Here is a 27,302-nt window from a genome sequence, read left to right as displayed (position 1 = left end):
CTGCACGGAGGGGCAGGCCTCGCTGCCGAGCTGTCTCCTCCCCTTCGCGCCCAGCCAGAGATTTGCCGGGAAGGGCGGGGGCGAACTGGGAGAGCCTGGTGGGGAGTTGGTGGCGGGGGGGGGGGGGTTCGCAGGGCCATGGGAGGCTGAGACCCCGGGCTCTAGAAGATTGTGCCCACCCTCTGACCGAAGCCTGGGCTTTCCCCCTCCAGGTCGCTTTTCTCAAGCGCAAGTGGGAGACAAAGGGACTCCCGAGGACAGGGTGGGGTCTCTCAAAGTTCAGCTCTCGTCCTGGAGTGCTCGGGACCACTACAGTTCCAGGCTGAGTGAGAGGAGGGAGTGAGAGCAAAAGACAGTGGGGTCTTCCCTGGAAATTCTGGGTTGATCAATGTGTTTTTGGAGCCTGTGGGGAGAAGTCACGGGAAACAGGACAGTTTGTGGAAAAACCATTTTTACTCTCCTTCTATTGGGCAAGGAAGACAGGATTCAGTAGTTTGGAAAGGAAGTTGAGGTAGGGAGCAGCGGCTGAAGTAGGTAGGCGAGTGTGGGGAGCAGGAAGGGCTAGGGAGAAGAGCAAGGCTCTAGCGGCTGCCTGTTGAGGGAGGAAGAGGTGGGGGGGGGAAGAGGAGGGGGAGGAGAGAGATGACATGGGGAGAGCTGAAGGGGGGTTGGACGTGGGAGGAGGAGGAGAGGACTCGAGGGACCGTCTGTCGCGGGACAGGCTGGCCAGCTGGGGCGCAGAGCCGGGAGGAGGGGGGGACGACTGCAGCAGTGTTCCGAGCAGCAGCAGCGGCAGCAGCAGCAGCAGCAGAGGCGGCGGCGGCAGAAACAAGTACCAGCCACACAGCGGCTCCTCCCGCTGGAGCAGCCACAGTCCCCCTGCCGAGATGGCGCTGCAAAGCCTGGCGAGCAAGGAAGCCAAGGGGCCCTGGCGGGAGGCAGACCAGGAACGGCAGGAGTGGGTGGGTAGCCCCGAACCAGAGCGCGAGCCTGAGCCGGTGCCAGTGCCCCTACCGGAGCCACAGCCAGAGCCACAACTCCTACCGGACCCTGCACCCCTCCCAGAGTTGGAATTTGAGCCCGAGCCAGTGCATGAACCCAAATCCACGCCCACCGTTGAGACCCGCGGCACCGCTCGCGGCTTCCAGCCCCCCGAAGGTGGCTTCGGCTGGATGGTGGTCTTCGCTGCCACCTGGTGCAACGGCTCCATCTTTGGCATCCAGAACTCTTTTGGAATCCTCTACTCCATGCTGCTGCAGGAGGAAAGAGAGAAAAATCGCCAAGTAGAGTTCCAAGCAGGTGAGTGGCCCCGCGCTCCCCTCCTAGCATTTGGGCAAGGGCGTTCTCTGCTCCCACCGCTGCGGACTTCTGACCTCTCAGTCCGAGGCGCCCCTTCAGCTTTCCTCTTCGACTCCTCCCCGTTGTCCTTGCCCACCGCGCTGCTGAGGCGCGTGTTGCGGGGCTCTGGGCACCCTTAGCTGTTGGAGACTAGGCACAAGGCGTCCCCTGGGTGGGACCTGGGATATTCATTGATCACATGCAAGGAATGAACTTTTTTGCCCTGGGACAAATCCAGACGCACTTTTTTTTTTTTTTAATATTCTGACCATGTGTAGTGGGAGGAAATATTTGCAGATTTTTTTGGAAGGGGGTGCGAAGTCACAGAGAGAGGAGAGAGTTGGGAGACAGGGAGGGCTTTAAGAGAAATACCGTACTGCAGATCTTCGCAGCAGCCCCTGTTCCTGTACGGGGAGTGTAGGTGTTTTCTGTCAAAAACACTTTAGAAATACCGGTGACTGAGCCGAGTCAATCGCAAGGCAGGCGTGTGTGTCTGCTGGAGACAAAAAGGGAGGGAGGGAATGCGAGTGGGGTGCACGCGCGTCTCTTTGCCTGAGGTGGTTATTATGGCTCAGCCAGGCCAGGCCGTCTTCTGTCCCTCTCAGGAATTAAGCACATCTCCGTGCCCTCTGAGCTGAACCCCAAAGCAAGCAGAGAGACGGTCTCCGACGTCTCCTGCCAGAGAATTGTAAGGCGGCTGGCAGGCTGGGCCCTGAGACTCACTCCACACCTCCCCCAACCTGAGCCTTGCCTTCCCTAGTACTCAGAGTCTCTCCACTCTCCGCGGAATGTCTCTTTCAGCCTTAGCGGGAATGCTGGCCTCCATTTATCTGGCTTTCGCATGGGGAGAACATGGTCTTCTTCCCTAAAACAAGGAGGGCCAGGGAGCATAGCCTTAGCTTTCTAGGCCTGGTGGCCACCAAACTACAAATTTGCATTCTCCTCGCATTGAATCTGCCTGTGGGCTCCTGAAGTCAGAGCAGCCATCCCGTTTTCTCAGAAAGCTAACGACCATGCCCTCTCAGCAGTTCTGATGAGAAGTCTAGAGAAGAAGTGAAGGATTTTGGATGTCCTCTACCTCAAGGCTGACTCCTTCTTGTGTCTTCTAGGGACAGCTCCACTGGAGACTTGCCCAAAGTTCACAGCTCAGAATATGTGGTTTTTCATAGTGTTTTCCTGGGGCTGAAGTGTTCCCTCTTCTTGCTGCCACAATATGTACTTCTGCTGCCCTCTGGGGGGGCCTCGGGGTTATTTATTGAACACAGAAACTGTGAATTCTCGGGCGTTCACCTGCGGATTCCCTGGGCATTTGGACAGCTTCTCCTACCACTCCGAACAAAGGACCCATCTTTTTTTCCCCCAGCTTCATTGGGCTGCCTTTGAAAAACAGGTTTCGAGCTCTTGGTACCTCTTGTGATCCATTGGCACTGCAGTGTGTGGTGCCCACTTGAAAGTTACAGTGTGTATCAAGCTGTCCAGGGTGGAGACTACCAGGCTACATTGGTGCCTGAGAGTAGGGGGGGTCCCTGGACTCTGTGGAACAACTGGGAGGAAAGTCACTGCCACACTCACCCCTGGGAATACCTTTTCCTTGCTTTGATTCAGTTCAGGGGCTCCTGGGAAGGCAGCCAGGGTAAGGCCTCTTGCTGTTGCCTAGGTTACCTAGGAGGGCACCTGCTGAGCATTGCCCTGTGGTTGAAGGCAAGCTGTTGGCCTTCAGAGTCAGTGGCAAAGTCTGGGTGAAACTTCATGAGAGGTAGCGGGGAATGGGCTGAAGTTAGACCCTTGCATTCATGTGGTGTGAGCAGGCCTAGAGCTGGGCCCTTTGGAGTGTGTAATAAAACTTGGAAAAACCACTACTTTACCAGGAAGAGGTTTACTGCTGGGGAACAAACTTCAAAGCAGGTGATCATAGGGGACTCAGGGGGAGGGCTGGCTGGGACTTTCCGGTCAAGACCTCACAGTGCAGCTGGGAAGGGGGGTGGTGCAGAGGTGTGGCTGGTGTGTACTCTGATGCAGACTAGGTCCATTGAAGGGATAGGCTTACTGGTTTAAATTATGGTGAGTACAGGTCAAGAAGGGACAGAAAGGAATTTGGTGTGTCCCCAGGGTCTCAGAATACTTTGGCTTAGGTCCTTGCTGTGGTGTATCTTGAATTCACGAAAGTTATTTTTGATACTGGATGCTCTTGGGAACACCTCAATTCTTATTTCAAAGAGGTCAGGAACACCCCACCACATTCCTGAGCTCCTAGAAAATATCCTTAGCACTAGCTTTCTTGGGCCTCTCAGCTTTCCCAAGTAACCATTTAGATCCTGAGATTCCAAATGTGTCTCTGCCTCCACACACTTTCTGCAGTTTGCTCAAAATGTCCCAGCAACCTGTGTCACAGCACTAGTGTCTCAAGGGATAGAAGAAGCCAGTAGAAGCTTGCTAAAATGTTTGTCAGTCAATATTTGCCAAATAGCCATTCTGGAGAACATGAAACATTTACTCCTATAGTCAACAAGGTTGGTACACTATCCATTTCTATTAATGTCTGACATGCCTTTCATCTATAAAAATCTATGAATTTTTGGGGGCACCACACAACCCAGATTCTTCTTGGCTAGGCCTAATATCTTCACAGTCCTAAATCTGCTGCTGATTGGCTTTATGAGTCTAAGGTTGTGAAGATAATTGGGACTGTTATGAGGGAGCCACAAAAAAGGTAGTTTTGATGTATAGGGGCTAACTACACATCAGAGAGGTCTCTGGGCATGGGAAAAAATCATGGAGAGTGGAAGGAAAGTGGAATTCAGGCCATTCTAGAGCATGCTATGTACACTTTTTGGGGACTCTGTGATATGTACAGTTCTGTGGTAACACTACCAGTTTATTTTATGCCTTATCATCACCTGTTTTTAAAGGGAAGTCAAGTGGGGCACCTGGGTGGCTCAGTCAGTTAAGCATCCAACTTCAGCTCAGGCCATGATCTTGTGGTCCGTGGGTTCGAGCCCCACATCGGGCTCTGTGCTGACAGCTCAGAGCCTGGAGCCTGTTTCAGATTCTGTGTCTCCCTCTCTCTCTGCCCCTCCCCAGCTCATGCTCTGTCTTTCTCTGTCTCAAAAATAAATAAATGTTAAAAAATTATAAAGGGAAGCCAAGTTACCCTGGATCATATGCCTGGGAAGAATGGCAGGCAATAGGTTTCTGTGATGGAGGCATGTGACCAAGGTCTGATTTAGGAGAAAAGGAAAAGATCAGGAGAGAAATGAGTCTATACTTTTTGAAGAGCTTGTGGGAAATTTGGGAGTCCTCCTGCCCAGACCAAGCTACAGACAAGATAGGGCAGCCAGGCAATTTGGTGGAAAGTATAGCATGGCTTCCTGGGTTGAGAGGAGAGACTTTTAGAGGGAAGAGGATAAAGAGGAACAAGGTAACACTCGTTGTGGGCCCCAGGTCATTATTGGAATTCCAAGTGGATTGGAGCTAGGGCAGGCTTAGGGTTGGGGAACCAGGGGACAAGGTAAACCAAGGCAGAGTTATTAACATTGGCTCCAAGTTTAGGTCTTTTTAAATGTGCTTCAGAGTAAACCCATTAGTCTGCACTTTCCACCTCGACTGCCAAGCCTACCACTGAGCCATAAGATATGATGGGAGGTATCTTTATTGGGCAGTTTATAAGCATGTCCCTTGTAGGCTTCTAGGTTGGAGGATTGGGGCTAGGGCTCTACCACCCAGGGAAAGGGACAATGGTCAGGAGAATTTACTACTGGGCTCAAGATAGTTCAGAATCATGGATCACTCTAATGGAGACAGAATTTTCTAGGCATGGGGAAAATGGTACACTATACATTTGGACAGAGTCCCAAGGATAGGTGGGGTCAAAGGCAAGTTAGGCTATCTTTCTCTCATTGCTTGGCTCAATGTCTCACTGGGCTGACCACTAAATTGCTTAATTTAGGAGCCAGGTATTTTTTGACCAAGTCTGCCAGGATCTAGTCTTTGGCTGAAGGCTTTTGCCTACTGTCCAGATAAGCTTGATCGGGTTGGGTTAGAGCCTGCAATGGAGCTTTGGGCCACAGGGTCATTGGCCAGACATCTTTCAAGTAACTCTTCTGTCTCCTTTCCAACAAACTGGGTCCCAAACTAGGACCTCGACTCATACTGAAAGGGATGAGGAGAAGAGGTTGGGATATTTGGAAGTCAACCAGGGGATGCTTGTTTTAGCTGGATTAGCTGGTTGAGGCTGGATCCCTGGCCCACTGTCCAGTGGCCTGAAAATCTCATTCTAAACATAAATCTGGACACCTAAAGGGCTGGTGATCTCAGTAATACCAGCTAGACAGTGACTAGGAGTTAGACAACTTGTGCCCCTGACTTGCTCTGTGACTTTGAGAAGGTACTTTACCTCTCTGTACTTCAGTATAACTATCTGTAAAATGAAAGGGTTTGAGTAGATGAACTTTATAGCTCTGCTGTTCTATCCTTCTAGAATTATGTTATATTTTATTCTTTACTATTCACTTGACATATATTTTGAATCATTCAGACAAAATGGAAATTTGTTAACCTATCTGCCTGAATGAAGATGCAGACAGGTTGGGAGGCTATTGGGAAAGCAATGAAAAACCATGTAGATATTATTTTCCCATGTCATGTGAATTTAAAGGTTATAGGGATGCTTATATATACACCACTGTGGTTGAAAAGATCCACTCCTTTTTATCCAGTGTGTAAAGGCAACTCTGGATGTACAACTGCTTCTCCTAGAACTGGAACTGGACCCTGAAGAGAATTCCCTCAACTTGACTTGCTACAGGCTAGTAAAGTGGGTCTGTATGCTGCTGTTTCCAGCATTTGAGCCTGTTCCTAAAAAGCATTAAACTACAAGCATTTCCTTAAGCTTCAGTTTAGACCCTTCTCCTGAAACTTAATTTCCCACAGCTCATTCTTATTTCTCAGAAATCATGGTTAGTACAACCTTGATTTGCTATTATTTCAGGATAGAGGATCAAATCAAGATTCCTAAATGTGACTTAGTGGTTTCTTTCAGGGAGCTTCACACAGAGAACCTTTATAGCTGGCTTAGGGCTACTATCTGGGTTCCACTGTGGTCGGGTATGGGAGGACTGCTGTTTCAATCCTAGAGGAGGCCCTAGGGCATCCATAATCTCTGGTCAATTCACTTTCATTCCGGGCTTAGCTGAGAGTGTGGCTACTGAAGTAGCATGTAAAGAGCTTTCTCTCATTTTCCCCTAAATTTATATTTTCTTGTCATTGGAAACATTTCCTCCTGTACCACGAAGAATAAACAAGCATCTGGACTGTCAACATTTGCAGAAATATGTAAAGGATGCCATCTCAACTTTTTGAACAGATCAATTTTCCAAGAAGGTGTGCTGCTTTTATCACCAGCATAGTTTTGTTTTGTTGTCTTTTGAAAAGAAAGAATCATTTGCTCTTTTCAGATTGGGTAAAAGATGGAGTGGATTATTTTGCTTTGGAACTGTCTCACTTGGGATTCAATGAGTAAACCTTAGAGAAAAGGCTTTATTCGTAACACACACACACACACACACACACACACACACACACACCATATGCCTCATCTGAAGCTATGGATGATGAAAGAATTATTTTCCCATCTGTTTATGGAATCACGTTTAACATAACAGAGGCTTCTGTAAGGGTTATGGGAAATTAGCACAAATGGCCCAGTGTGAACAACTTGTTAGGTGAGATTGATGGAGAGAATATGGCCAGCCTGGGGTATACATCTTGGCCTGGACCCCTTTGTAACTCCCCAACACTGGAGCTTGGAAACATTTATTATAAGTGTCTTTCTGCTTCCATCCCTCCCCTTATTCTGCATCACTCTCGGTACTCAAAGGTTACTAGGAAGTAAGTTTAGAACACTCCACCCCTCTCTCATTTTAGGGATGATAGAGGACTAAGACCAAGGACATTGAATTACCTACCTTGAAGGTGGGTGCGGTGGTTACTAATGTGAAATCACTTGGCACCTATTTGTGGGTGGGGAATGTGGCCTGTGTGGGTGGCTTGAGGAAATACATGTGTCTTCACCCTGGTAGTCTTGCCTATCTCTATCTTCTACCTTGCTCAGGTTTCTGGGGTTGACAAGAGAAGAATGGATGAAATTGGCTTGCCCCAACCATAGTTTCTAGGATCCTCCTATTTTCATGGTGCATTTGTACCACCTTTGCTAGATATGCCATCCCCTTTCCTCCCAGTATTGTTATCTCTCTTCTATTTCTTTCTCTTGCTCAATTAGAGGAATAACTGGAGTTTAAGATGTGGTAGAGGCTCATCTTCAGCATGGATCTTGGCCCATTTCTACACACTCCACAAGGGCATCTCTTCCTTTTTGCCCTTTCTTCTCTCTCTTACTCTCCACTTTCTAGGGGAAAGGTAGTTACCTTCTATGTAGCACTCAAGAGTGTGGAAGCCATTAGCTCTGGATTTTTGCAGTTAGATAGCTACTATGAACTCCCTTTTGTCATTTCCACACTCCTTCTTCTCATAACCCCAGGACCCCAGCCAAGGAGATAGTATTATAGCAAGTCTTACCCAATTATATTCAACAAATGTCCTGGTCAGCTGTACTCCTTTCTCCTCAAATCCTTACTTTCCTTGTTCTGGTCCAACTGAACCTTCAGAGATTTCATACTGGTGTTCAGTAGCTTCGGTGATTCTTAATAAAACCTAAGTCTTCATTCCATTTTGAGTCTCATCATCTTTCTTCTTGCTAAAAAATACTATGGAATTGGTTGTAGAGGAGTGAGATAAGGGAGAAGACAGACACCAAGTCCTAACTACAGTCAAAAGTGCCTTCAGTGGTGGTAGAAAGAGAGGAAGTAAAGCTTCCAGGTTAGTTGCTTCCCTGCTTCTATGTAGCTGAAGGGAAAAGAGGAAGGGAAATGTTGCTAAACAAGCAGTCTCTACACAGTCTTTTTGCTGAACTTACCTTGTGGATCTACACACCCACAGAGTGTATAGATCTTATAAGATCTTAGAAGATCAGCCTCTTATCCAGGCTGAAAGGATGTGTGCCTGAACCCATATGTCCAGACTTACATGTATGTGTGTATATCTGGGCATGTGATGTCTGTCTGGGCCAGTTAACACAGTGTCAGAACACAGTAGCTATGAGGCTGAGATCACAGGTTCAGTCATTTGTTCAGGTTACTGAGCTTCTCACAAAGAAAAGAGCTTTTCTGTTTACCATTCATGCCCTTCATGTGGGATTGCCACTAATCCTGAGGTGACTGGGAAAAAGTATGGAGGTGACTCTCTATAAGCCCATCCCACTACTTATTATTATTATTATTATTATTATTATTATTAACATTTATTTAGTATTTAGCAAGTAAATCTGTTCCAGGCATTATATTAAGCTCTTTACATGTACCAACTCATTTTAATTCTCAACAACACTAAGAAATAGATACCATTATTTTGTCGATAAAAAGAGGCACAGAAATTAAGTAACTTGCTTAAGCTCACCTATCAAGTAATGGCAGAGCCAGGATTTGAACACAGAGAATCTGAATCCAGAATTCCTGCTTTTAGATATCACCTAATACATAGTAAGGATGGGAGGAGGCAGCTACCAGGGAGACTGCTGCCAAGATTTCCATTCCTGTAGCCTCAGGACATCCTTATGACTAAGGGATAAAAAAGATGACCAAGAAAGGGTTTAATAAACAAAAGTTTGACAGTCTTGTGATATACGACATACTCCTCTAACTAACCATCTCACTCTACCCAGAGTCATGATCCTTGTGTATAAAAAGGGCTAGAGAACTGGCCTCTTCTTAATTGGTTAGACTTGAACAAGTCATATATAAACTTCCAAGTCATCAGTGTTCTCATTTCCACAATGTAATTAACAGTATTTTATAGGACTATGAAGGATCCAATGGGATTCTGTATATGAAAGATCTTTGTAAATTGTGAAGGGGTTGGCGTTCTTCTTATTCTTATTATCCAGTGACCTTTTCCAGCCCTTAGAAATTGAGTTGTTAATACCTTTTTCTAAATGTTTCTGGAAGAGAATCAACCCTCTTCCCCACCTTTCACTTCTCTATTCAATCTCTTTCTCATATCCCCTCTGTATTATTCTGCAACTTGATCTGGGTGCCCTGTAGCTAAGGACTGGCTGTGTTTTCTTTGTTCCTCAGTTCTCTAAAAGTCCTGAGAAAGGAGAGGCCAGATCCCAGGTCATATACATTCAGGGAAAAAAGACATGTTAAAATATTTACAGCTCTTGGCAGGAGCTTAAAAGCCTCCATATAAGTCAAGGACTGAGTTTTTTAGTAGGAATTGCTAGGGATTGGGGGTTGGGGGTTGAGTGGTAGGTGAAGTTCAGACGTCACTTCCTCCCGAGGGTGTCTTACAGAGCCTCTGTTCTCCTGCAGGTAGTGAGGAAGAAGGAAAAGGATATTTAGGGTCAGAAGGTCTGGGCCAGGGGACATTAAGCATAGAAGGGGCCTTGCTCTTTTGTATTCAGTTTTGGAGTGGGTCAATTTCCTTGTGTTCTAAACAGGATAGCCCTGAAGAACAGAGGCCACAGAAGTCCAGAGGGTTGGAGACTGCAATAGTAGTTTTGAACAAGCATTTCAGTGACCACTTAGAGAGCCTCCATTAAGATGATTTAGTAGGCAAATCAGAATGAAAATATTTCTATTTTTTGTTGCAAACAACAAAACAAAATCTCCAAACCCTTGTTTGAGACTAAGATTTCAATATAGTAGGATTCACCATCTTGATTTTTGGTTATTTAAATGTCTGAGCTGGAAGGTATTTTACAGACCACCTCATCCTACCCCATCTGGTGCCCATTTTATAAGTAGAGAACTGAGTACTAGAAAGATGTGACCTCAATCAACATTACAGTCAGATGATTATAGTGGAGATTGGTTTGTAAGAGGGTTTGGGAAATAGGTGCAAAGGATGGGGCTTTTGGCACCCTAGGGGGTCCTCAATCCAATTCAATATCATACTGTCCCATGTTCTCTCCCTGAATTTTTCCGAAGTCAATCCCCAGGCATTACTTTGTGTAGATTGTAATGTGTTTTTAACAAATGTGATTTATTTATTTAATATGAAATAAAATTCAAGGGGTACAACACTATAAAGTCTCTCTCCAACCCCTGTCTCCCAGTTACCCTGTTCCCCTCCCTAGAGGCCACCAGTATTGTCTGATGTGTCCTTCCAGAGATATTCTGTTTATGTACAAGCAATTGTGTGTGTGTGTGTGTGTGTGTCTACACATTCTATTTCTAAAGCACAAATGGTAGCCCATACTTTATATTATCTTCCACCTTGCCTTTTATACTTAAAATATATTTCTTGGATGTTATTATACATTAAATCCATAATCCTTCACTCTTTTTTTTATAACTGCACAGTATTCCATTATATGGGTATATCATAATTTATTTAATCAATACTTTGCTAATAGGCATTAAAGCTGTTACTAATCGGGGCGCCTGGGTGGCTTGGTCGGATGAGCGTCTGACTTTCGCTTAGGTCATGATCTCGCGGTTCGTGGGTTCGGGCCCCACGTCGGGCTCTGTGCTGACTGCCAGCTCAGAGCCTGGAGCCTGTTTCGGAGTCTGTATCTCCCTCTCTCTCTGACCCTCCCTGATCAGGCTGTCTCTCTCTCTCCTAGAAATAAATAAAAATATTTTTTAAAAAAGCTGTTACTAATCTTTGAATATGGGCTTTGGAATCAAACAGCACTAGATTCAATTAGTTACCACATGGCTGGCTTTGACAAAGGTTTTAACTTCTTGAAGTCTGAGTTTTCTCATGCAAAAATAAGAATAATAACAACATCTTTCATTATTGGTATGGAGATTAAATGAGATGAGGCATACAAAATATCTAGCATATAGTCAGGCACATACTTTGTTCAATAAATGTTAGTTTTCTCCCTGCTCACAAACCCTCCCCATACTCTTAACCTCCAATTCAATTAATGTTGGTTCAATTCAAGTCAATAAGTGTTTATGATGTGCAAGGCTAGACCTTGGATGAGCCAGAGAAGGAAAAGTGTCCCTCAAAAAGTTTATAATTTCTTTGCAAAGACATAACATACCAAACAATTGAAGATTGTTGTTAAGTAGTAAAAACATGTATATATATATAAAATTGAATGTAATTTTTGTGCGGTGATGTGGAAAAGGAGAGATGAGTGTGAGGATTCAAGAGGAATCAAGGAAGGTTTGCTGAGAGAGTTGTAACTCAAAATGGGATTTAGCTAAATGAAGAGGAGCCTATGAATTGGGTAGTTGCAAGATGAGTGTTGAGGATTAGACACTTTAGTTGTTGCTCAGAGTCTGGGTCTTTGTCCTCTGAGACTCCAGTGAGTCGTTGTATCCCATTAGGCCCTGACCCAGAAGGTAGTGGAGTGGAGGGGCAGGAGGAGAGGAAGATACTGAGGACATTTGGAGAGAAGGCCTGGGGTGGGAGGATGTCTGGGCATTGGGCCACGGAATGAGGTGCCTGCAACTGGCTTGTGCCATAGCCTGTCCAACCTACACCACCTGCTCTTCCATGTCAGCAGCCCAGGCACTTTTTCTGAGGTCTGAGAGGAGGGACAAAGGGCATGAGAGCAGAGATGGCAACAGCTCTCAACCCCTTACCCTGAGTCCCAAACAGACATCCACATACTGTGAACCCTAGGAGAGGAGAAGACTACTGAGTGGTGACAATCCCCTCTGTATGTGGTACATTGTACTTTATATCTTAGTTGATGTTTATCCTTGCAACAGAGACAGTTATGAAATAAAATACTAAGTTGAATCTCATCATGTGCCAACATCTTTGATCACAAGTGCTATGTTAAAGGAAAATGGAAAGTCAGTGTGGTTTGTATTTAGTTGGGGTAAAGTTCACAATAGGGAAGGGCTGTGTAGAGACTTATATTCTCATTTTATAGTTGCATAAAATGGAAAACAGACTGAGGGTAAGTGAATGGCCTATGGTCATACACTTAATATTTAGCAGAGGTGAGACTAGAACCCAGGTATCCCAGTTCCATGTTCAATGGGAACAAATACTAGGAGCTCCCTTACAGCTGGAATAGAGCTTTCCCTAAATTTGATAGCAGGCTGATGTTTAAGTGTATGGATAAGAAGAAGTATGGTATGATGAAAAACAGACAAACAATTGGGAAGCAAAAAGTTAAGGGAGATGGAAATGAAGGTCACGGAAGGAAAGATCTGGGCCTCACTAAGGCTTCCTGGCTGGGATCAAGAAAAGCACTGGATTGGGAATCAGGAGACCTGGGTTCCGCCTGTAGCTCTGTTTACTGTCTTTGTGACCCTGATAAGTCCCTTTCCTTTTTCTCGGCCCCAATTTCTTCACTAATGCAATGAGAAGGCTGGACCTCCCAGAGACTTAGTGCTTATAACCAGTTACTTATATAAACCAAAGAGGCCTTAGGGTGCTTCCTGGCAAGGAGTCAGTGGTGATGAGGAATGGTAAGGTAGTAAGAAAACAACTTATCTGATGAAAATGGAAAACAATTCTTCTCAGATTTGAGAAAAGATGAATTTTGGAAAGGGTAGCTATCCTGTGGTCTCCATCCTGTCTCCTTGAAGAATTCCATCCAAGGGGGACAAAGAGTATGTGTGCACAAGTGAGCAAGTACCTCAATTCAAAGCTGATATTTGGTGTAACAGATTGTGATATGCTGAGTCAACATGCCTAGAAATTTTTTGAATATTCTCTACCTTAAGACCACTTTCCTAAGATCTTGGCTTTATCTTTAAAAAAGGGGATTGTGTCTTAAGGGTGAAGTACCACTGAGAATTCTCCTTTCATGGAGCCTTCTTGAGTGAGCACTAATGCTGGAGCCAAACTTCTTGAGTAAATCCTGGCTCTACCACTTAGCTGTGTCCTTAGTCAGGCCACTTAACTGCTCTGTGCTGCTATGTCCTCATTTGTAAGAGGAGGATAATAAGATTACTTACTATATAGGGTTGTTAAATGAGTTATATATAGCTTGAAAGAGTGTCTGGCACGTGATAAGTGCTGTATAAGCATTTACTATTCTTATTATCTCACTAGTAGGCTAGTGTAACCCCAGGTGAGCCCAAGGGAGCTTAGCATTACTCAGTCAGGAATTCTGGGGATAAAGTTACCTTGTCAAGGTACCATCTGGGCTACTCTGATGTTGGTCATCCTTGGGACCAGATTAAGATCTTTAAAGGCCCTAAGAACTGTTTTTCCAACTGCCAACTTCTTAAACAATTCCTTAAATCTGTACTTTTCTCATTTGGGGGGTGGCTCTGCTTCACTGGTGCTCTAAATTCATAACTCTGACCATAGGTCGGGTAATCCTGCACTCATCACATCTATAATCTCCTCCCCGAGTTCTGAGGAAACCAATAACTGTGAGTGGTCTACACATCCACATGCAACAGTTTTGAAACCTGAATACCTCCATCTACAACAGGGTGCTCTGCGTCCCACCTCCTAAGAGCTTGCCAAGATCCTGCCAAACCCTGTGACCTATTGCCAGTTGGGACCTCCCATCCTGTTACTTGGAAGGAGGGTTTATCTTTTGGAGCTAGCAGGAGAGGAGGATAAATGCCTGGAAGTCCCAGCAGGGGCCCCTGCAAGAATCTCTAAACATTGTCAAGTTAAAATTCTGGTGCCCAGTTGGAATGACTGAGTATAATCATAGTAGAGCAGAAGAATGATGAAGACCTCCTGCCTCAAGATGACTAGGAAACCATCCCTCCTTCCCCGAGACCTGACTTCTTCAAGGTCTTCAAATCAGTGATCCTGAAATCTTGGAGACATTATCATTATTGCCATTGCCTTGACCAGATTCTAAGCAACCAAATGATGAACAACAGAACAGTGTGTGTTCCAAGAGCCACAGTGTTTTTTTTTGCCTGGACCTAGATTTTGCCTACTAGCCAAAAACAAGTTTTCCTTAGATCTACAGTCCAACAAGCTAGAGGGCCCCAGTAGCCAGAGTAAGGGAGGTTAGCCATCCCCAGATGGATTTATTTTCTGCTTTGCCCTAGTATGGCACCATTCACATTCAGGCCTAGCCAGACCGGTGCTACCTGCCCTCTTCACAGGATGTCTCAAACATGAAAGGCTCAGGTAGAACAAGTCATATCAGATGTTGGGAGCCTGTGGTTTTTAGGAAGAGAAAGACAGATAGCCAAAGCAGAGAATAGAGAGGGAACACCTATCACCTCAGCTCCTAGCTCCAGAAAGTACTCCTAATGGGCTCCAGAGTATCACTGGAGAACATCTGCTCAAAAAGGCCATGGTTCACTGCTTTGGATACTATGTCTCCCTCTCTCTCTGCCCTCCCTTGATCATGCTCTGTCTTTCTCTCTCAAAAAATAAATAAACATTTTAAAAAAAGAGGGCATGGCTTATCTGTGTCCCATGAGTGAACTTGGGTAATGTCTCCAGCCAGGATGAGCAACCTGCAGACTACTCTCCAGACCATGGCTCAACAGAGAATAGCATTTGCCCTAGGGCCCTCTTTATTTTTCATGGAATTTGTTTTAGCACTAATAGAAAAGGTGGCCTTGGAATGGGAGATCATAAATTAGACCCCGGTGTTCAAATCTCCCTTGCCTCATTTCTTTCTGTGCTGTGTGGTAGGCTCAGGTATGGGATCTGACACCAGACAGATTAACATTAGAGTCCTGGCTTTGCTGTTTACCTAATCTGCAATCTTGGCCAAATCACTTGGCTTTTCTGAGCCTCACTTTCTTTATCTGTAAAATGTGGGGAAGGAGTAATAATGTCTATCTCACAGCCTTGTAAAAAGGCTCAAATGAGAGAATGGATGTGACAATATTTTGAAAACTGGTTTGAGCCGTATATATAAATTATCATCATGGCTGCCAGGTATATAAGTTTATCTGTAGATTTGAACATGTTCTCATGCATGTATGGCTGGATTGAGGCATCACCAATGATACACATATGTATAAGCAACCACTTTTGTGTACAAAATTATACACATAATCTGACCTAAAGCTTGAACTCATGACATAGACAAAGAAAAACACACACATCCATTGGCATACACATACACATTTATTATATGGATAACCCCTTTTTCTTTCTCTCACACATACACCCACACAGGCAGATGTATATGTTTATATGTGCATGCATACATATATGTACAGCTCCATAACTTCACGGATGAGCATACCATACCCTCCAGCTTCTCCCCAGACTATTCAGTTTTCTCAGGATCTAAGAAAGGCCATGTATGTAAATCTCCCCACTTCATACTGATAATATCCCTTTTGTTCTTGTTGGTGCTTCTTCCCTGCTTCCCCTTGTTTGCAGATTAGCACAGCTGCTGCCAAAATTCAAGCTGCAGTATGTGGTATCCACATGTCTGGAAAGCATGGATCCTTGTCCAGTTGCTCTGTGAATAACACTATGAATCTATTCTGCACAATATATTTATAGCCATGTTTGCAAAGAGCTGACAGAGTTTTCAGATTTCTTAAAAACACAATTAATCCAGCCATGAAAATAGTCACTAGCTCCCATTCCCTTAGGCTAAAAGAAATTGGGTATAAGGCCTAATGAAAATTAGTCACAGAGCCTAAATGAGGTTGAATTTCTTGAGGTTGAATTTCTCTCTGTCTCTCTCGGTCTCTCTCTCTTTCTCTTTCCCTTTCTTTTCCTCTCCCTCTCCTCTCTCACTTTCCTTTTGCCAATTCCTTTTATTCCAAGGATCTCTGAATCTAATTTAAGGTGGGTTGTGGTGGCATGGGGTGTAATTTGCTTCAGAGAGAGTCTGAAGTCATCAGAGCCTAATGTTTTGGGAAGCACAAATAGAAGGAAAAGGAGAAAAATAAATTTAGTGTGTCAAGGATTATAAGCACAAAGAACATAGAAGGGGAATTAAATGAGGTGAGAACAAAAGGAGGAGGGTTAATGTCTACCATGAGGCCAACTAGAATGGCAAAAAACCCCAGCCTCCCCTTAATCACTGGGACATGAGCTCAGAAACTGTTTTGCTTAAATGCAAGGTTAGAGCACTAAAAAGAATCTCTAGTGATAGAATTGAAAAGTTGAGCATGGTTAAAGAACAAGCTGTTTTCCCAGGAAGACAGTAGGCCCAGGCCTGATGTGATGGGCCCCATCCCAGGTGGTCAAGCCATGACCCAGGGTGAAGAAAGGTTTAGGTATGCTATCAGATAATTTATTATCCACACTTGGATACTTTTGAGAGTGAAAGGAGGCACTATTAATATTATGCTGGATTAACAAGTATAAATTAGGTTTGTCCCAGGCAAACCAAGATGTATTTTCTTTCTAGGTTTAGGCCACACTTCTCCAGCTTTCCAGGAAAGGGCAAACTGTAAGTGATCCTCAAAAGATAACTTAAAAATGGGGGGGGGGACACCTGGGTGGCTCAGTAGGTTAAGCATCTGACTTTGGTTCAGGTCATGATCTCACAGTTCATGAGTTCAAGCCCCACGTCAGGCTCTATGCTGACAGCTCAGAGCCTGGAGCCTGCTTTGGATTCTGTGTTTCCCTCTCTCTGCCCTTCCCCTGCTTGTACTCTGTCTCTGTCTCTTAAAAACGAATAAACGTTAAAAAAAGAAGAAGAAAAATGTGTGTGTGGGATTGAGTAGTAGGGATCAAGGAAGGGAGATTCAGCCTTGAGACTGGGGATTGTTCACTCTAATATTAAATCTTTCTCTTGTTGTTGTCCATAAATATGTAATGGAGCTTCTTTCCAAGTATGTTTATTTCCTGGTCAGCTTCATAAGAGGAGGAACTGTGTGTGTATGTGTGCTTGTGTATATGCAGCTTTGTGCATTGCATGTATATGCTTGTGTTGAGGATAAACTAGCAATTGTCACAATAATCCTGACTTGGTGTTAACTGTCAATCCATGCATTTGACTGAAAGTCCAGCTATTTCTTTAAAGTTTCTGAAAACCAGTGCTTGGCAAGTATGGGAAGAAGCTGCTTAAGAGCAAGCTTGAGGTTCCTGTAAAGCCTAGATTTGAGCTCAAGGGGGAAGGTTTGACAGCTGGCCAGTTCTCTTAGGCCTGACCCTCTGAAGCACCCTGCCAGATAGTGGAAATTTTCTGTGCTTTGAACATCATCTAACCTCCTTACCACCACCACCACCACCACCACCACTACACACATACACATACACAACCTACAGATGAGTTTTGCCTTGTGTAGACAATCCTGGATAGTGAAGATCTACTAAAGGCTTTTATAGGATGCAGGCCAGATGTAAGCTGAAAGTGTTTCCAGGCTTAGCAATAAAAAACAGCAATAAGACAGCAATAAGAACAATAAGACGCCAGTCCTTGACCTTTCTACTTCTGCCCTCATCACTTTGGGCTTTGAGCATGGGAAATGGTTAATGAGGCCCCAGAATTGTTAGGGTTGGCTGTTGGAATGGGAATTTATGCCTCCAGGAGAAGAATGGAAGACTACCTCATGAGCCTTGACCTGTTATGTCTGTGGCTGAGGAGTTAGCCGTGCAAATGAGCAAGTGCAAGCCATGTGTTAGCCCAGTGCTAATGAAGTCAAAATCCCATACTGTGGTTCAGTACTCATCTGAATAAACTCAGCTTTCTTGAGGCTCTGTTTAGGCTGTATCCATTTGCCTGACCAATCACACAAAGGATGAGGCAAAAGAGTATGGGGTGCTATAGCACAACTCTGAGAAAATAGTACAGCTTTCACTCCTAGCTATATGTCCATTCAAATTCAGCCAATATTTATTGAACATTTTACTGTGTGAGCACCATGCTCACTTTTACATGTATTAATTACCTCGTTGAACCCTCTCAACAGCCTTGTGAAGTAAGATTAATCTCATTAGGATACACCAAGAGGTAAAGTGGTCTTTCAAAGTAAAACAGCTAGAAATGGGGGAATCAGAATGTAACCACAACTCTGCTTGATTAATGGGATTAAATTCATTTACATTTCAAAGAAATTATTGAGAGCCCATTGCATGCCTGACACTATGCTAAGATTTTTTTCCATGATACAAATCAAAACCACATTGAGATGCCATCTCATACCAGTCACAGTGGCTAAAATTAACACTCAGAAAACAACAGATGTTGACAAGGATGTGGAGAAATGGGAACCTTCTTGCACTGTTGATGGGAGTATGGAGGGTCCTCAAAAAATTAAAAATACAACTACCCTAAGACCCAGCAATAATACTGCTAGGGATTTATCCAAAGGATACAGGAGTGCTGATTCATAGGAGCACTTGTACCCCAATGTTTATAGCAGTGCTATCAACAATAGCCAAATTATGGAGAGAACCCAAATGTTTAGCAACTGATGAATGGAAAAGAAGATGTGGTGTAGATATAGATATAGATATAGATATAGATATAGATATAGATATAGATATAGACATAGATACATATATATATCAGTTGCATTGCATATATATAATATATGCAGATTGCATATATACAATCATATTCTAATGGAATACTACTCGGCGATCAAAAAGAATGAAATTTTGCCATTTGCAATAACATGGATGCAACTAGAGGGTGAAATAAGTCGGTCAGAGAAAGGCAAATATCATATGATTTCACTCATGTTTGGAATTTAAGACCCACGAGAGATGAACATAGGGGAGGGGAAGGAAAAATAAGAGAAAAACACAGAGGGAGGCAAACCAGAAGAGTCTCTTAAATACAGAGAACAAACTAAGGGTTGATGGGGGGTGAGGGCAAAATGGGTGATGGGTGTTGAGGAGGGCACTTGTTGGAATGAGTGTTGAGTGTTGTATATGACCAACGAATCATGGGAATCTACCCCCAAAGCCAAAAGCACACTGTATATATTATATGCTAGATAACTTGGCAACAAATTATATTTAAAAAATAAAACATTAAAAAAAGATTTTTCCATGGATTATCTCACTTAACCCTCAAACTAGCCCTACAGCTATACTCCTCCCCACCCCACCCCACCCCACCACCCCACCACCTTTTTTTTTTTTTACAGATAAATGTATTGTGGAACAGAAATTTAGGTAACTTATCCCAGGTCAAATGCTAGTATAGCACTAGTATAGCCTGTCAATTCCCAAGCCTAGAGTATCTCTCCTTTGCTCCTCCATGGATATCAGATTCCCTGTCCAGATAATTCCTAAAGCTCCTTCTAGCTTTGACATTCTAGAGATCATCAACTCTATGGAAACCCTTCTACATGAACTCGGGCAGCCTTGAGTCACTTAACTGTGGAAACTATCATGCTCCTCTTCTTACCAGGCTCTCTCTATGTGTGGTACAGAGGAAGGGTAGTCAAATGCCTCCCCAATAAGCTCAGTCTGAGTTCACCTGGGACTCTGACTCAGCTCCCCACTCCTGGCCCCAGGTACTATTTCAGGTGGGTTCTGTAATAACTTCCAGAAGCTGCTCTGAGCTCCAGGCCTGGGCCATGTAACTCTTTTTGTCTGAAAAAAAAAAAAAAAAGAAAAAAAAAAAAAAAAACCTCTAGGAACTTTCTCCTTAAATTGGCAAAAGAGAATATCCTACAGAAAGAGCCCAGGGAAGCTCCCTCCGTTCCTGAAGTGTTTGTACCTGTGTCTGTAAGTGTGTTTCTCTGGGTGCATGGTACAGCCAGGAGTTGCAGACAGAGGTCAACCTTGATTCTGCATTGTCCACAGCCCTCCTTGGGCAGAGACGAATATTTCATTCCCTACCTACTTCATCAGGCCTTTTCCTCTGAGAAGCTGCTAATGAATTTTTACATCTCTTTCTGAACCTTAAGCCGAAGAAGACTGATTGGCTCACTAAGTGACTAGTCAGGGTCTGGTACCTGGTAGAGGTGGTATTGGTTTACCCCATCAGAGTACTACCCAAATTTGCCTAGTACCCAGGGTCTGGGGTGAACCAAGTTGCTTGTGGAGCCAACATCTGGGGAAGGGAGTTTCACTAGGAAAGCCCTGAGCAGCACTTGGGAAATTACTATGGGGGAGAGGCTGTGGTTCAGATACCTCCCCATTCTCCTTTACCTTCCTGATCTTGATGCTTTCTGAATTCCTTTTCTGTACTGCCTCCCTCCTCAAACCTTTCTGTTCTCGCACCATATCCAGCCCCCTAATTCCTCTACCCTTGTTATTTGGTACAGAATGAAAGAGCACTCCACAAGGAATGAAAAAACATGGATTCTACCACTATCTGCAAAGTTTTAAAATTTTGTTTGTTTGTTTGTTTGTTTAGCAAGCATGCATGGGAGGGGAGAGAGATGGGGTGGCAGAACCCCAAGCAGGCTCTGCATCATCATTGTAGAGCCCAATGCAGGGCTGAATCTCACAACTGTGAGATCATGACCTGAACTGAAGCCAAGAGTCAGAGGCTTAACTGACTGAGCCACCCAGGTGCCCCATGCAAATTTTACCACTGTTTCCCTGTTGGACTTTGGGCAAGTTACTTTACTGCCCTGAACTTCCGTTCCCTCATTTGAAAAACAGGCCAAAAAAATGACTATTTTTAAGATTTGACTCAATTTAAATGAAAAAAAAAACATATACAAAAACATCTAGTACGATTCTGTTGCTTGTTTTGAGGATCAAATGAGAAAATAATCTGGAAATACTTGGTGAGCTCTAAAGTGCTGCTTATAATAACAGAAGAAGTTGCTACTGTTTATACTCCCTGTTCCCTGACTGCCTTTACATACATGTAATGATTCAAATTTACCCAGCCTGGCTAATGTCTTGTTCACCTCCAGTGTTTGCTCTGAAGATGAGGAAGTCATCTGCTTCTGGAATCTCTATGTCTGTGGTGGAAAATCACAAGGATCCCACAGGGTCTTCTTTCTTCTCTCAGGGGTAAACTTAGCTGGGCTTTTCTGTACATAACGTCTTCCTCATTTCACCCACAGAAACAGTGTCAATCGCAAGTAAATACAACCAATAGGAAAGATCTATTTGGAAAGATGAGGCTTGACTTAGGATGTTATTATCAGTCCGTTCTTGCAGATGAGCAAACTGAAGCTCAGAGAAGTGAAGGGCACATAGACAAGTGGCACCTTCTAAGTTGTGTGTGCGTGTGTGCATGTGTGTTGCTGTGGGTAGAAAGCTAATCTGGAAGCATATGAGAGGTGGTAAGTCTGCATTAGCTATTAAGATAACCATCAGTCTCCAGGAAATAAATAAAACCAGACAGCACACCTAATAAAAATTAGGTAGAGCACCAAAAAGATACTGTGTACAATTTTTCCATCTCCTTCTCTATTTGGCTTGAATTCCTGAAAGAAGACTCCTTTTATTTTGTTACATATATCAAATTTTGGTAGGTGCTATGATTGAAAGGTCAAGGGTATATAGAGAACTAAGTCATACATCTTATGTCTGTATGAACAGATATACAATTAAGTACAGTGTTTTATAAGGAGAGACAGAGTTTCCAGCACCTAACACAACGTACTATATATAGTAAGTGTTTAACAAATGTGTACCAAAAGAAATGAAGGCCAAAGGTAAGAGAATATGGGCATATTTGGGGAAAGGTTGATGCATTGTGGGCAAAAAGGCCCAAGTGTTCCATGCCTCTCACTCTAGGCATACTAGTCAAAGCCAGAATCCACTGCTGATTTTTAGGTCTTATTTGCAAGGCTGTTTTATTTTTTTATTTATTTTTTAATTTTTTAAAATGTTTTATTTATTTCTAGGAGATAGAGAGAGAGAGACAGCGTGAGCAGGGGAGGGTCTGAGAGAGTGTGATTCATATTCTGAAATAGGCTCCAGGCTCTGAGCTGGCAGCCAGCACAGAGCCCGACGCGGGGCTCGAACTCACGATCCGCGAGATCATGACCTAAGCGAAAGTCGGACGCCCAACCAACTAAGCCACCCAGGCGCCCCAAGGCTGTTTTATTTTTTAATTGTTATTTTTTATGTTTATTTATTTGAGAGAGAGAAAGATATATATATATAGAGAGAGAGAGACAGAGTATGATTGGGGAGGGGCAGAGAGAGAGGGAAACACGGAATCCAAAGCAGGCTCCAGGCTCTGAGCTATCAGCACAGATCTTGACGTGGGGCTTGAACTCACGAACCACGGGATCATGACCCAAGCCGAAGTTGGACGCCCAGCCATCTGACTGAGCCACCCAGGTACCCCATACAAGCCTGTTTTAAAGGTTTGGTGTGTTTGGATTTGTTTTCCAGATCATTCTTTTTAACAAACAAGAGTTTTAGGCTTTTCATTTGACTGTTAATCATGCTCCTTCTGCCTAAGAAATCCCACAGGAATCTTCAAGCTTCACTTTGCTCCTGACAAGTGACTCTCCCATTTCCTTGCCCTATGTGTAGACTCTGATTTTTTAAAGTTTGTTTATTTATTTATTTATTTATTTATTCATTTATTGAGAAAGAGAGAACATGAGTGGGGGAGGGGCAAACAGAGTAGGAAAGAGAGAGAATCCCAAACAGGCTCCACACTCCTGAAAAAGGGAGCCATTTCACAACCATGAAATCATGACCTGAGCAGAAATCAAGAGTCAGACACTTGACCAACTGAGCCACCCAAGGCACCCCTAGACTCTGATCTTTCTTTCTTTCTTTCTTTCTTTCTTTCTTTCTTTCTTTCTTTCTTTCTTTCTTTCTTTCTTAGTAAAGAAAGAGAGTTAGCTGGCTTCTTTATTTGTGATTTTTTAGTAGGCAAGAGATAGCCAGTATTCTCTATCAGATTATAGACACACACCATTGGGATAAATAGAGTTAACAGAGTTACACAAAATTATACACCCAGATGAAAAGCTTCATGTGAAAATGGTTATAATATATAATACAACATGTCTTGTAATGACTAGTTGCAAAGGGCCCACTATATGCCAGGATTTACACATACAAATAATGTATAATTCTCATTGAATTGAATATTGTGCAATATCAAATCTTTGTTTCCTCTAGCTATTGCGACATAAACTTCCTAGAATCCAATTTAATTTTTGTATTATACAGTATCACAAGGTCAAGAAGAAATCTACCATAACTTTGTTTCATAAGAGAAGAATATCAGCCATCACTCTCTCTCAGTTTAGGGAAAATTACATATTGGTAATTTCTGCCCTCTTCAGACCTCCTCAAATGACAGAAGTCAATTGAAGATTATTTTCACTTTGACGAAAGTGACTTCCTTGGATGTGAGAACAAGTGTAGATATTAAGGATGCCCTCATATTTAAGCAAACCCTGTGTGTTTTGATTCCAGATGGTAGTAGTAGCACCTTGGGTTTCCATCATCTTACTAGGATTAACAGCATATATATTTTAGGAGTGGAAGAGTGGAACACTACTGTAGACCATTTATAAAAACACGTAGACTCTGATGTTTTAATTGTGGGGACCAAGATTCCCTCCCTCTTCCCCCTGGAATGAATCAGATTTCCGAATTTCAGAGTAGGGCCACACTCTCACCCATCCTCTGGCTGAGTCTGGAATTCTCAGAGCATGGTCTGCCTTGTCTGCATTTCAGGTGCAGCTGGACAGGGTAAATATCTGCCTTGTTCTTCCCTGGACAGCCTGGCATCCCTAACCTCAGTTTCCAGACTCCACCTAAGTCAATTTCCTGATTACTTCCCCCTTTATGAGAAACTATGGCAGGGAAAACAGGCTCTTCTCTTGCCACCTCAGTGATAAGCTTTGGATGGAGCAAAATTGTTTCCCAGGTTTGAGTGGATTCTGGCACATAATTATCCAGGGACTGGTAACTTAAGCATACAAATACAAGAGTACTGGTGAAGTAAACTTGCAGCAGAAGAAAATTAATCTAGAATAAGGAACTTATCAACTTTGAGAATTTTAGGACGTTGATACAGATACAGTTCTCCCTAAGCCCTTGGATTCAGCCTCTTGCCTCTAGTAATGCAAGAATGATGAAAGTCTCTGTGTTTTCTTACCGTAGGAAGTTCAGATTTTGGCTTAGGGCCTGGGTGAAGATGAGGATGACAGAATGACAGAGTTACCCAACTGCAATAGCAAATGCATTCCTCCCCACCCGGTCCTGCACCAACATGTAATTGAATACCTCTCCCTTTGCCACCCCTCAATAGGGTTTTTTGCCCTTCTTTTCCTAAATAAGGTTTTTAACTTACTGACTTATACTCAAATAAAAGATCCAATGTTCAAATGACAATAGGTATGTCTTTTGAGTCTGAACGTATGATCAATTTCAATCTTTGCGAGTTTTCAGAAAGGTACACAAACTTCCTGTGTGAAATGCCTAAACCTGAGTCATGTGAAGATAGTTGCATGATAATGGCTTTCTGGATGGTGACATTGATAATTGTGATGAAGTACTTGGTCCAAAGTTGACTTAGATTCATAGAAGTTCAAAGCTAGAAGGTCCTCAGTGGTCACCTAGTCCAGTGGTTCCTAACCAAGGATGGCCATCAAAATCATCTAGTGAGTGTGTTAAAAATACAGGTTCTTTATGTCTCACACACACACACACACACACACACACACACACACACACACACTGGAATATTACTGAACAATAAAAAAGATGAAATCTTGCCATTTGCAATGGCATAGATAGAGCAAAATAAATCAATCAGAGAAAGACAACTACCATATGAGTTCACTCATATGTGGAATTTAAGAAACAAGACAAATGAGCAAAGGGAACAAAAAGAAAGGAGAGAGAGAGGCAAACCAAGAAACAGACTCTTAATTACAGAGAACTGATGGTTGCTAGAGGGGACGTGGGTGGGAGGATGGGTTAAGTAGGTGATAGGGATTAAACAGTGCACTTGTTGTGATGAGCATTGTGTGTTGTATGGAAGTGCTGAATCATTGTATTGTACACCTGAAACTAATATTACACTACATGTTAAGTAATTGGAGTTTAAATAAAGCTAAAAAAATAAGGCTTCTTTGTGAGCCATGATAAACCTTCTAGATCAGTTTCTGAGGTGGAGTTTAAAATCTGTATTTTAAATAATTTCATCAGATGATTCTAATAATAGACTTGTTTTGATACCTGCTTGGTTGAATCCTTTGATTTTTTTTTAGATGAGGAACTGAGGCTCAGAGGGGCAGTGGCCTACAGCATAGTGGATAGATAGGAAAATAAGGGCACAGCCTTTCTGCCTTTGTTCTCACTGTCCTCTCTTACATAGAACACCCACATTACTTTACATCATTCTGCCATTACTTATCTTTCTGTGTCTCCAGAACTGTGAGTACCTTGATGGTGGAGCCATGTCAGAGCCATCTCTGAGGCTTTTATGTCCTTGAGCTTAATCCTTGAAGCCAGGCTGCCAATTTGCTGAGCAGGCGCACATTCTTATCTCCTGTATTTCCATTTTTCTGGAGATAGAGGGCTGGGGCTGGAGTACAGTACTCTCTTCCTTCAAAAAGCAGGGTTGCCCATGAAACACTCTTGAATGCTGAGAACTGAGGACTGATGGGTGTGGGGAGGAGGGGGTGTGATGGGAATGGAGGAGGGCATTTGTGGGGATGAGCACTGGGTGTTGTTGGAAACCAACTTGACAATAAACTATTTATTTTAAAAAAAGGCAGGATTGCCTTCAAAGTTTCAATTTTTGTTCAGCCAGAGATCTGTCCAGAGCTGTGTAGGACCCAAGAACCCAATTCTTGTGCTGAGGGAGACAGAATGTCTAGTGGCAGCAGGTTACCTGAAGCTCAGGCTGAGGCTGAGTGTTTATTTGTTTATCTTGGGAAAATTTGGCTTTATTCCCATCACATTATTGCCAACGGCAACCTTAAGTGCAAGGATAATAACATGCTTTGAAAAATGCTTAAAACGTCAATTACCCAGCATTGAGACAACCTCTGGGAGTTGTTCCTTCATGTCCACATCTTAAGCTGTGCTTATCATTCTCATAGCACTGTGTTTCACCCTGCATAAATCTGAAGGACTGCCCACAGCTTTGGCTTTCTGTTTTTCAGGGCCAAGGTAGGAAATAGAATGGAAAGATGGCTGGAGGGAAGCAAGGTAGGGCTCACCTGTGGCTTGCATTTTTGTGCATTAAGAAGAGCTCAGAGCCAAGCTGGGTAGGGGAGTATGGTAGAAGGAGTGCCGTCATTAGACCTTGGATTTAGCCTTACCACTGCTGTGTTCACTCACTGTATGACTGTGGAGTAGGCCCTCACTCCTCTAAGCCTCAGTTTCCCTGCCAGCACAATGAAGCGGTTGAACTCAGAGCCTTTCAGTTCTGATTGAATGGTAATAATTCAAGAGCAAAGCTGTAGGGTCAGGGAGGTGTCACCTAATGGATGAAGCTCATTCCTGACCTCATGGTGCCCTACTCATCTTAGATCTTGAGTTCACTCTTGGAAAATATGTGTTATTACCCCAGGTTCAAGATGTTACCTCAAAAGCAATTTGCATTTGTTCATCCTCCACTGTGCTAGTTTCAGTAGGCCTCAACTGGGCAATATCTCAGTGCAACATGGCTCCACTGCACTCTGGATATTTCAGGTTCTTTTTTTTTTAAATTTTTAATGTTTTATTTATTTTTGAGAGAGACATAGAAACAGTGTGAGCAGGGGAGGGTCAGAGAGAGAGGGAGTCACAGAATCTGAAGACAGGCTCCAGGCTCTGAGCTAGCTGTCAGCACAGAGCCCAACGCGGGGCTCGAACCTACGAACCATGAGATCATGACCTGAGCCGAAGTCGGGTGCTTAACCAACTGAGCCACCCAGGCGCCCCCGGATAGTTCAGGTTCTTGAAGGCAGCCAGGAGCAACAGAAAACTACTTTTCTCACTGGATATGGTTGCCTGAAGATATAGCTAACTCTAGTTTTTAGGATCTCCTCTTCTTTTTTTTCTCTTTCATAGTTCATTGCCAAGTTGGTTTCCATATAACACCCAGTGCTCATCCCAACAAGTGCCCTCCTCCATGTCTATCACCCCCCTTCCCCTCTCCCCCACCCCCATCAGCCCTCAGTTTGTTCTCAGTATTC

The 27,302-nt window shown here is 43.6% G+C and overlaps 1 protein-coding gene across 1 annotated transcript; it reads left to right on the top strand.

Annotated features, from left to right (window-relative positions):
* The first annotated feature begins 647 nt into the window (after window positions 1-647).
* Window positions 648-13,740, top strand: LOC120227262 (monocarboxylate transporter 8-like). Its single transcript, XM_039225404.1, has 2 exons — window positions 648-1,299; window positions 13,684-13,740. Exons 1-2 carry the CDS (start codon window positions 648-650, stop codon window positions 13,713-13,715), a joined length of 684 nt encoding a protein of 227 aa, XP_039081335.1. The 3' UTR covers window positions 13,716-13,740.
* Window positions 13,741-27,302: the final 13,562 nt, after the last annotated feature.

The sequence above is a fragment of the Hyaena hyaena genome, unplaced genomic scaffold (assembly GCF_003009895.1).
Source record: "Hyaena hyaena isolate Hyena2069 unplaced genomic scaffold, ASM300989v1 scaffold_2125, whole genome shotgun sequence".
Lineage (NCBI taxonomy): Eukaryota > Metazoa > Chordata > Mammalia > Carnivora > Hyaenidae > Hyaena > Hyaena hyaena.
The sequence above is the reverse complement of the archived record's forward strand: the minus strand, read 5'-3'. Positions and strand labels throughout refer to the sequence as shown.

Bases quoted from the DNA above. Each gene is read 5' to 3' on its own strand.
- LOC120227262 (XM_039225404.1), top strand. From the start codon at position 648: ATGGGGAGAGCTGAAGGGGGGTTGGACGTGGGAGGAGGAGGAGAGGAC. The intron at 1,300-13,683 runs GTGAGTGGCCCC...CTCTGACCATAG, and splicing joins CCAAGTAGAGTTCCAAGCAG to GTCGGGTAATCCTGCACTCA.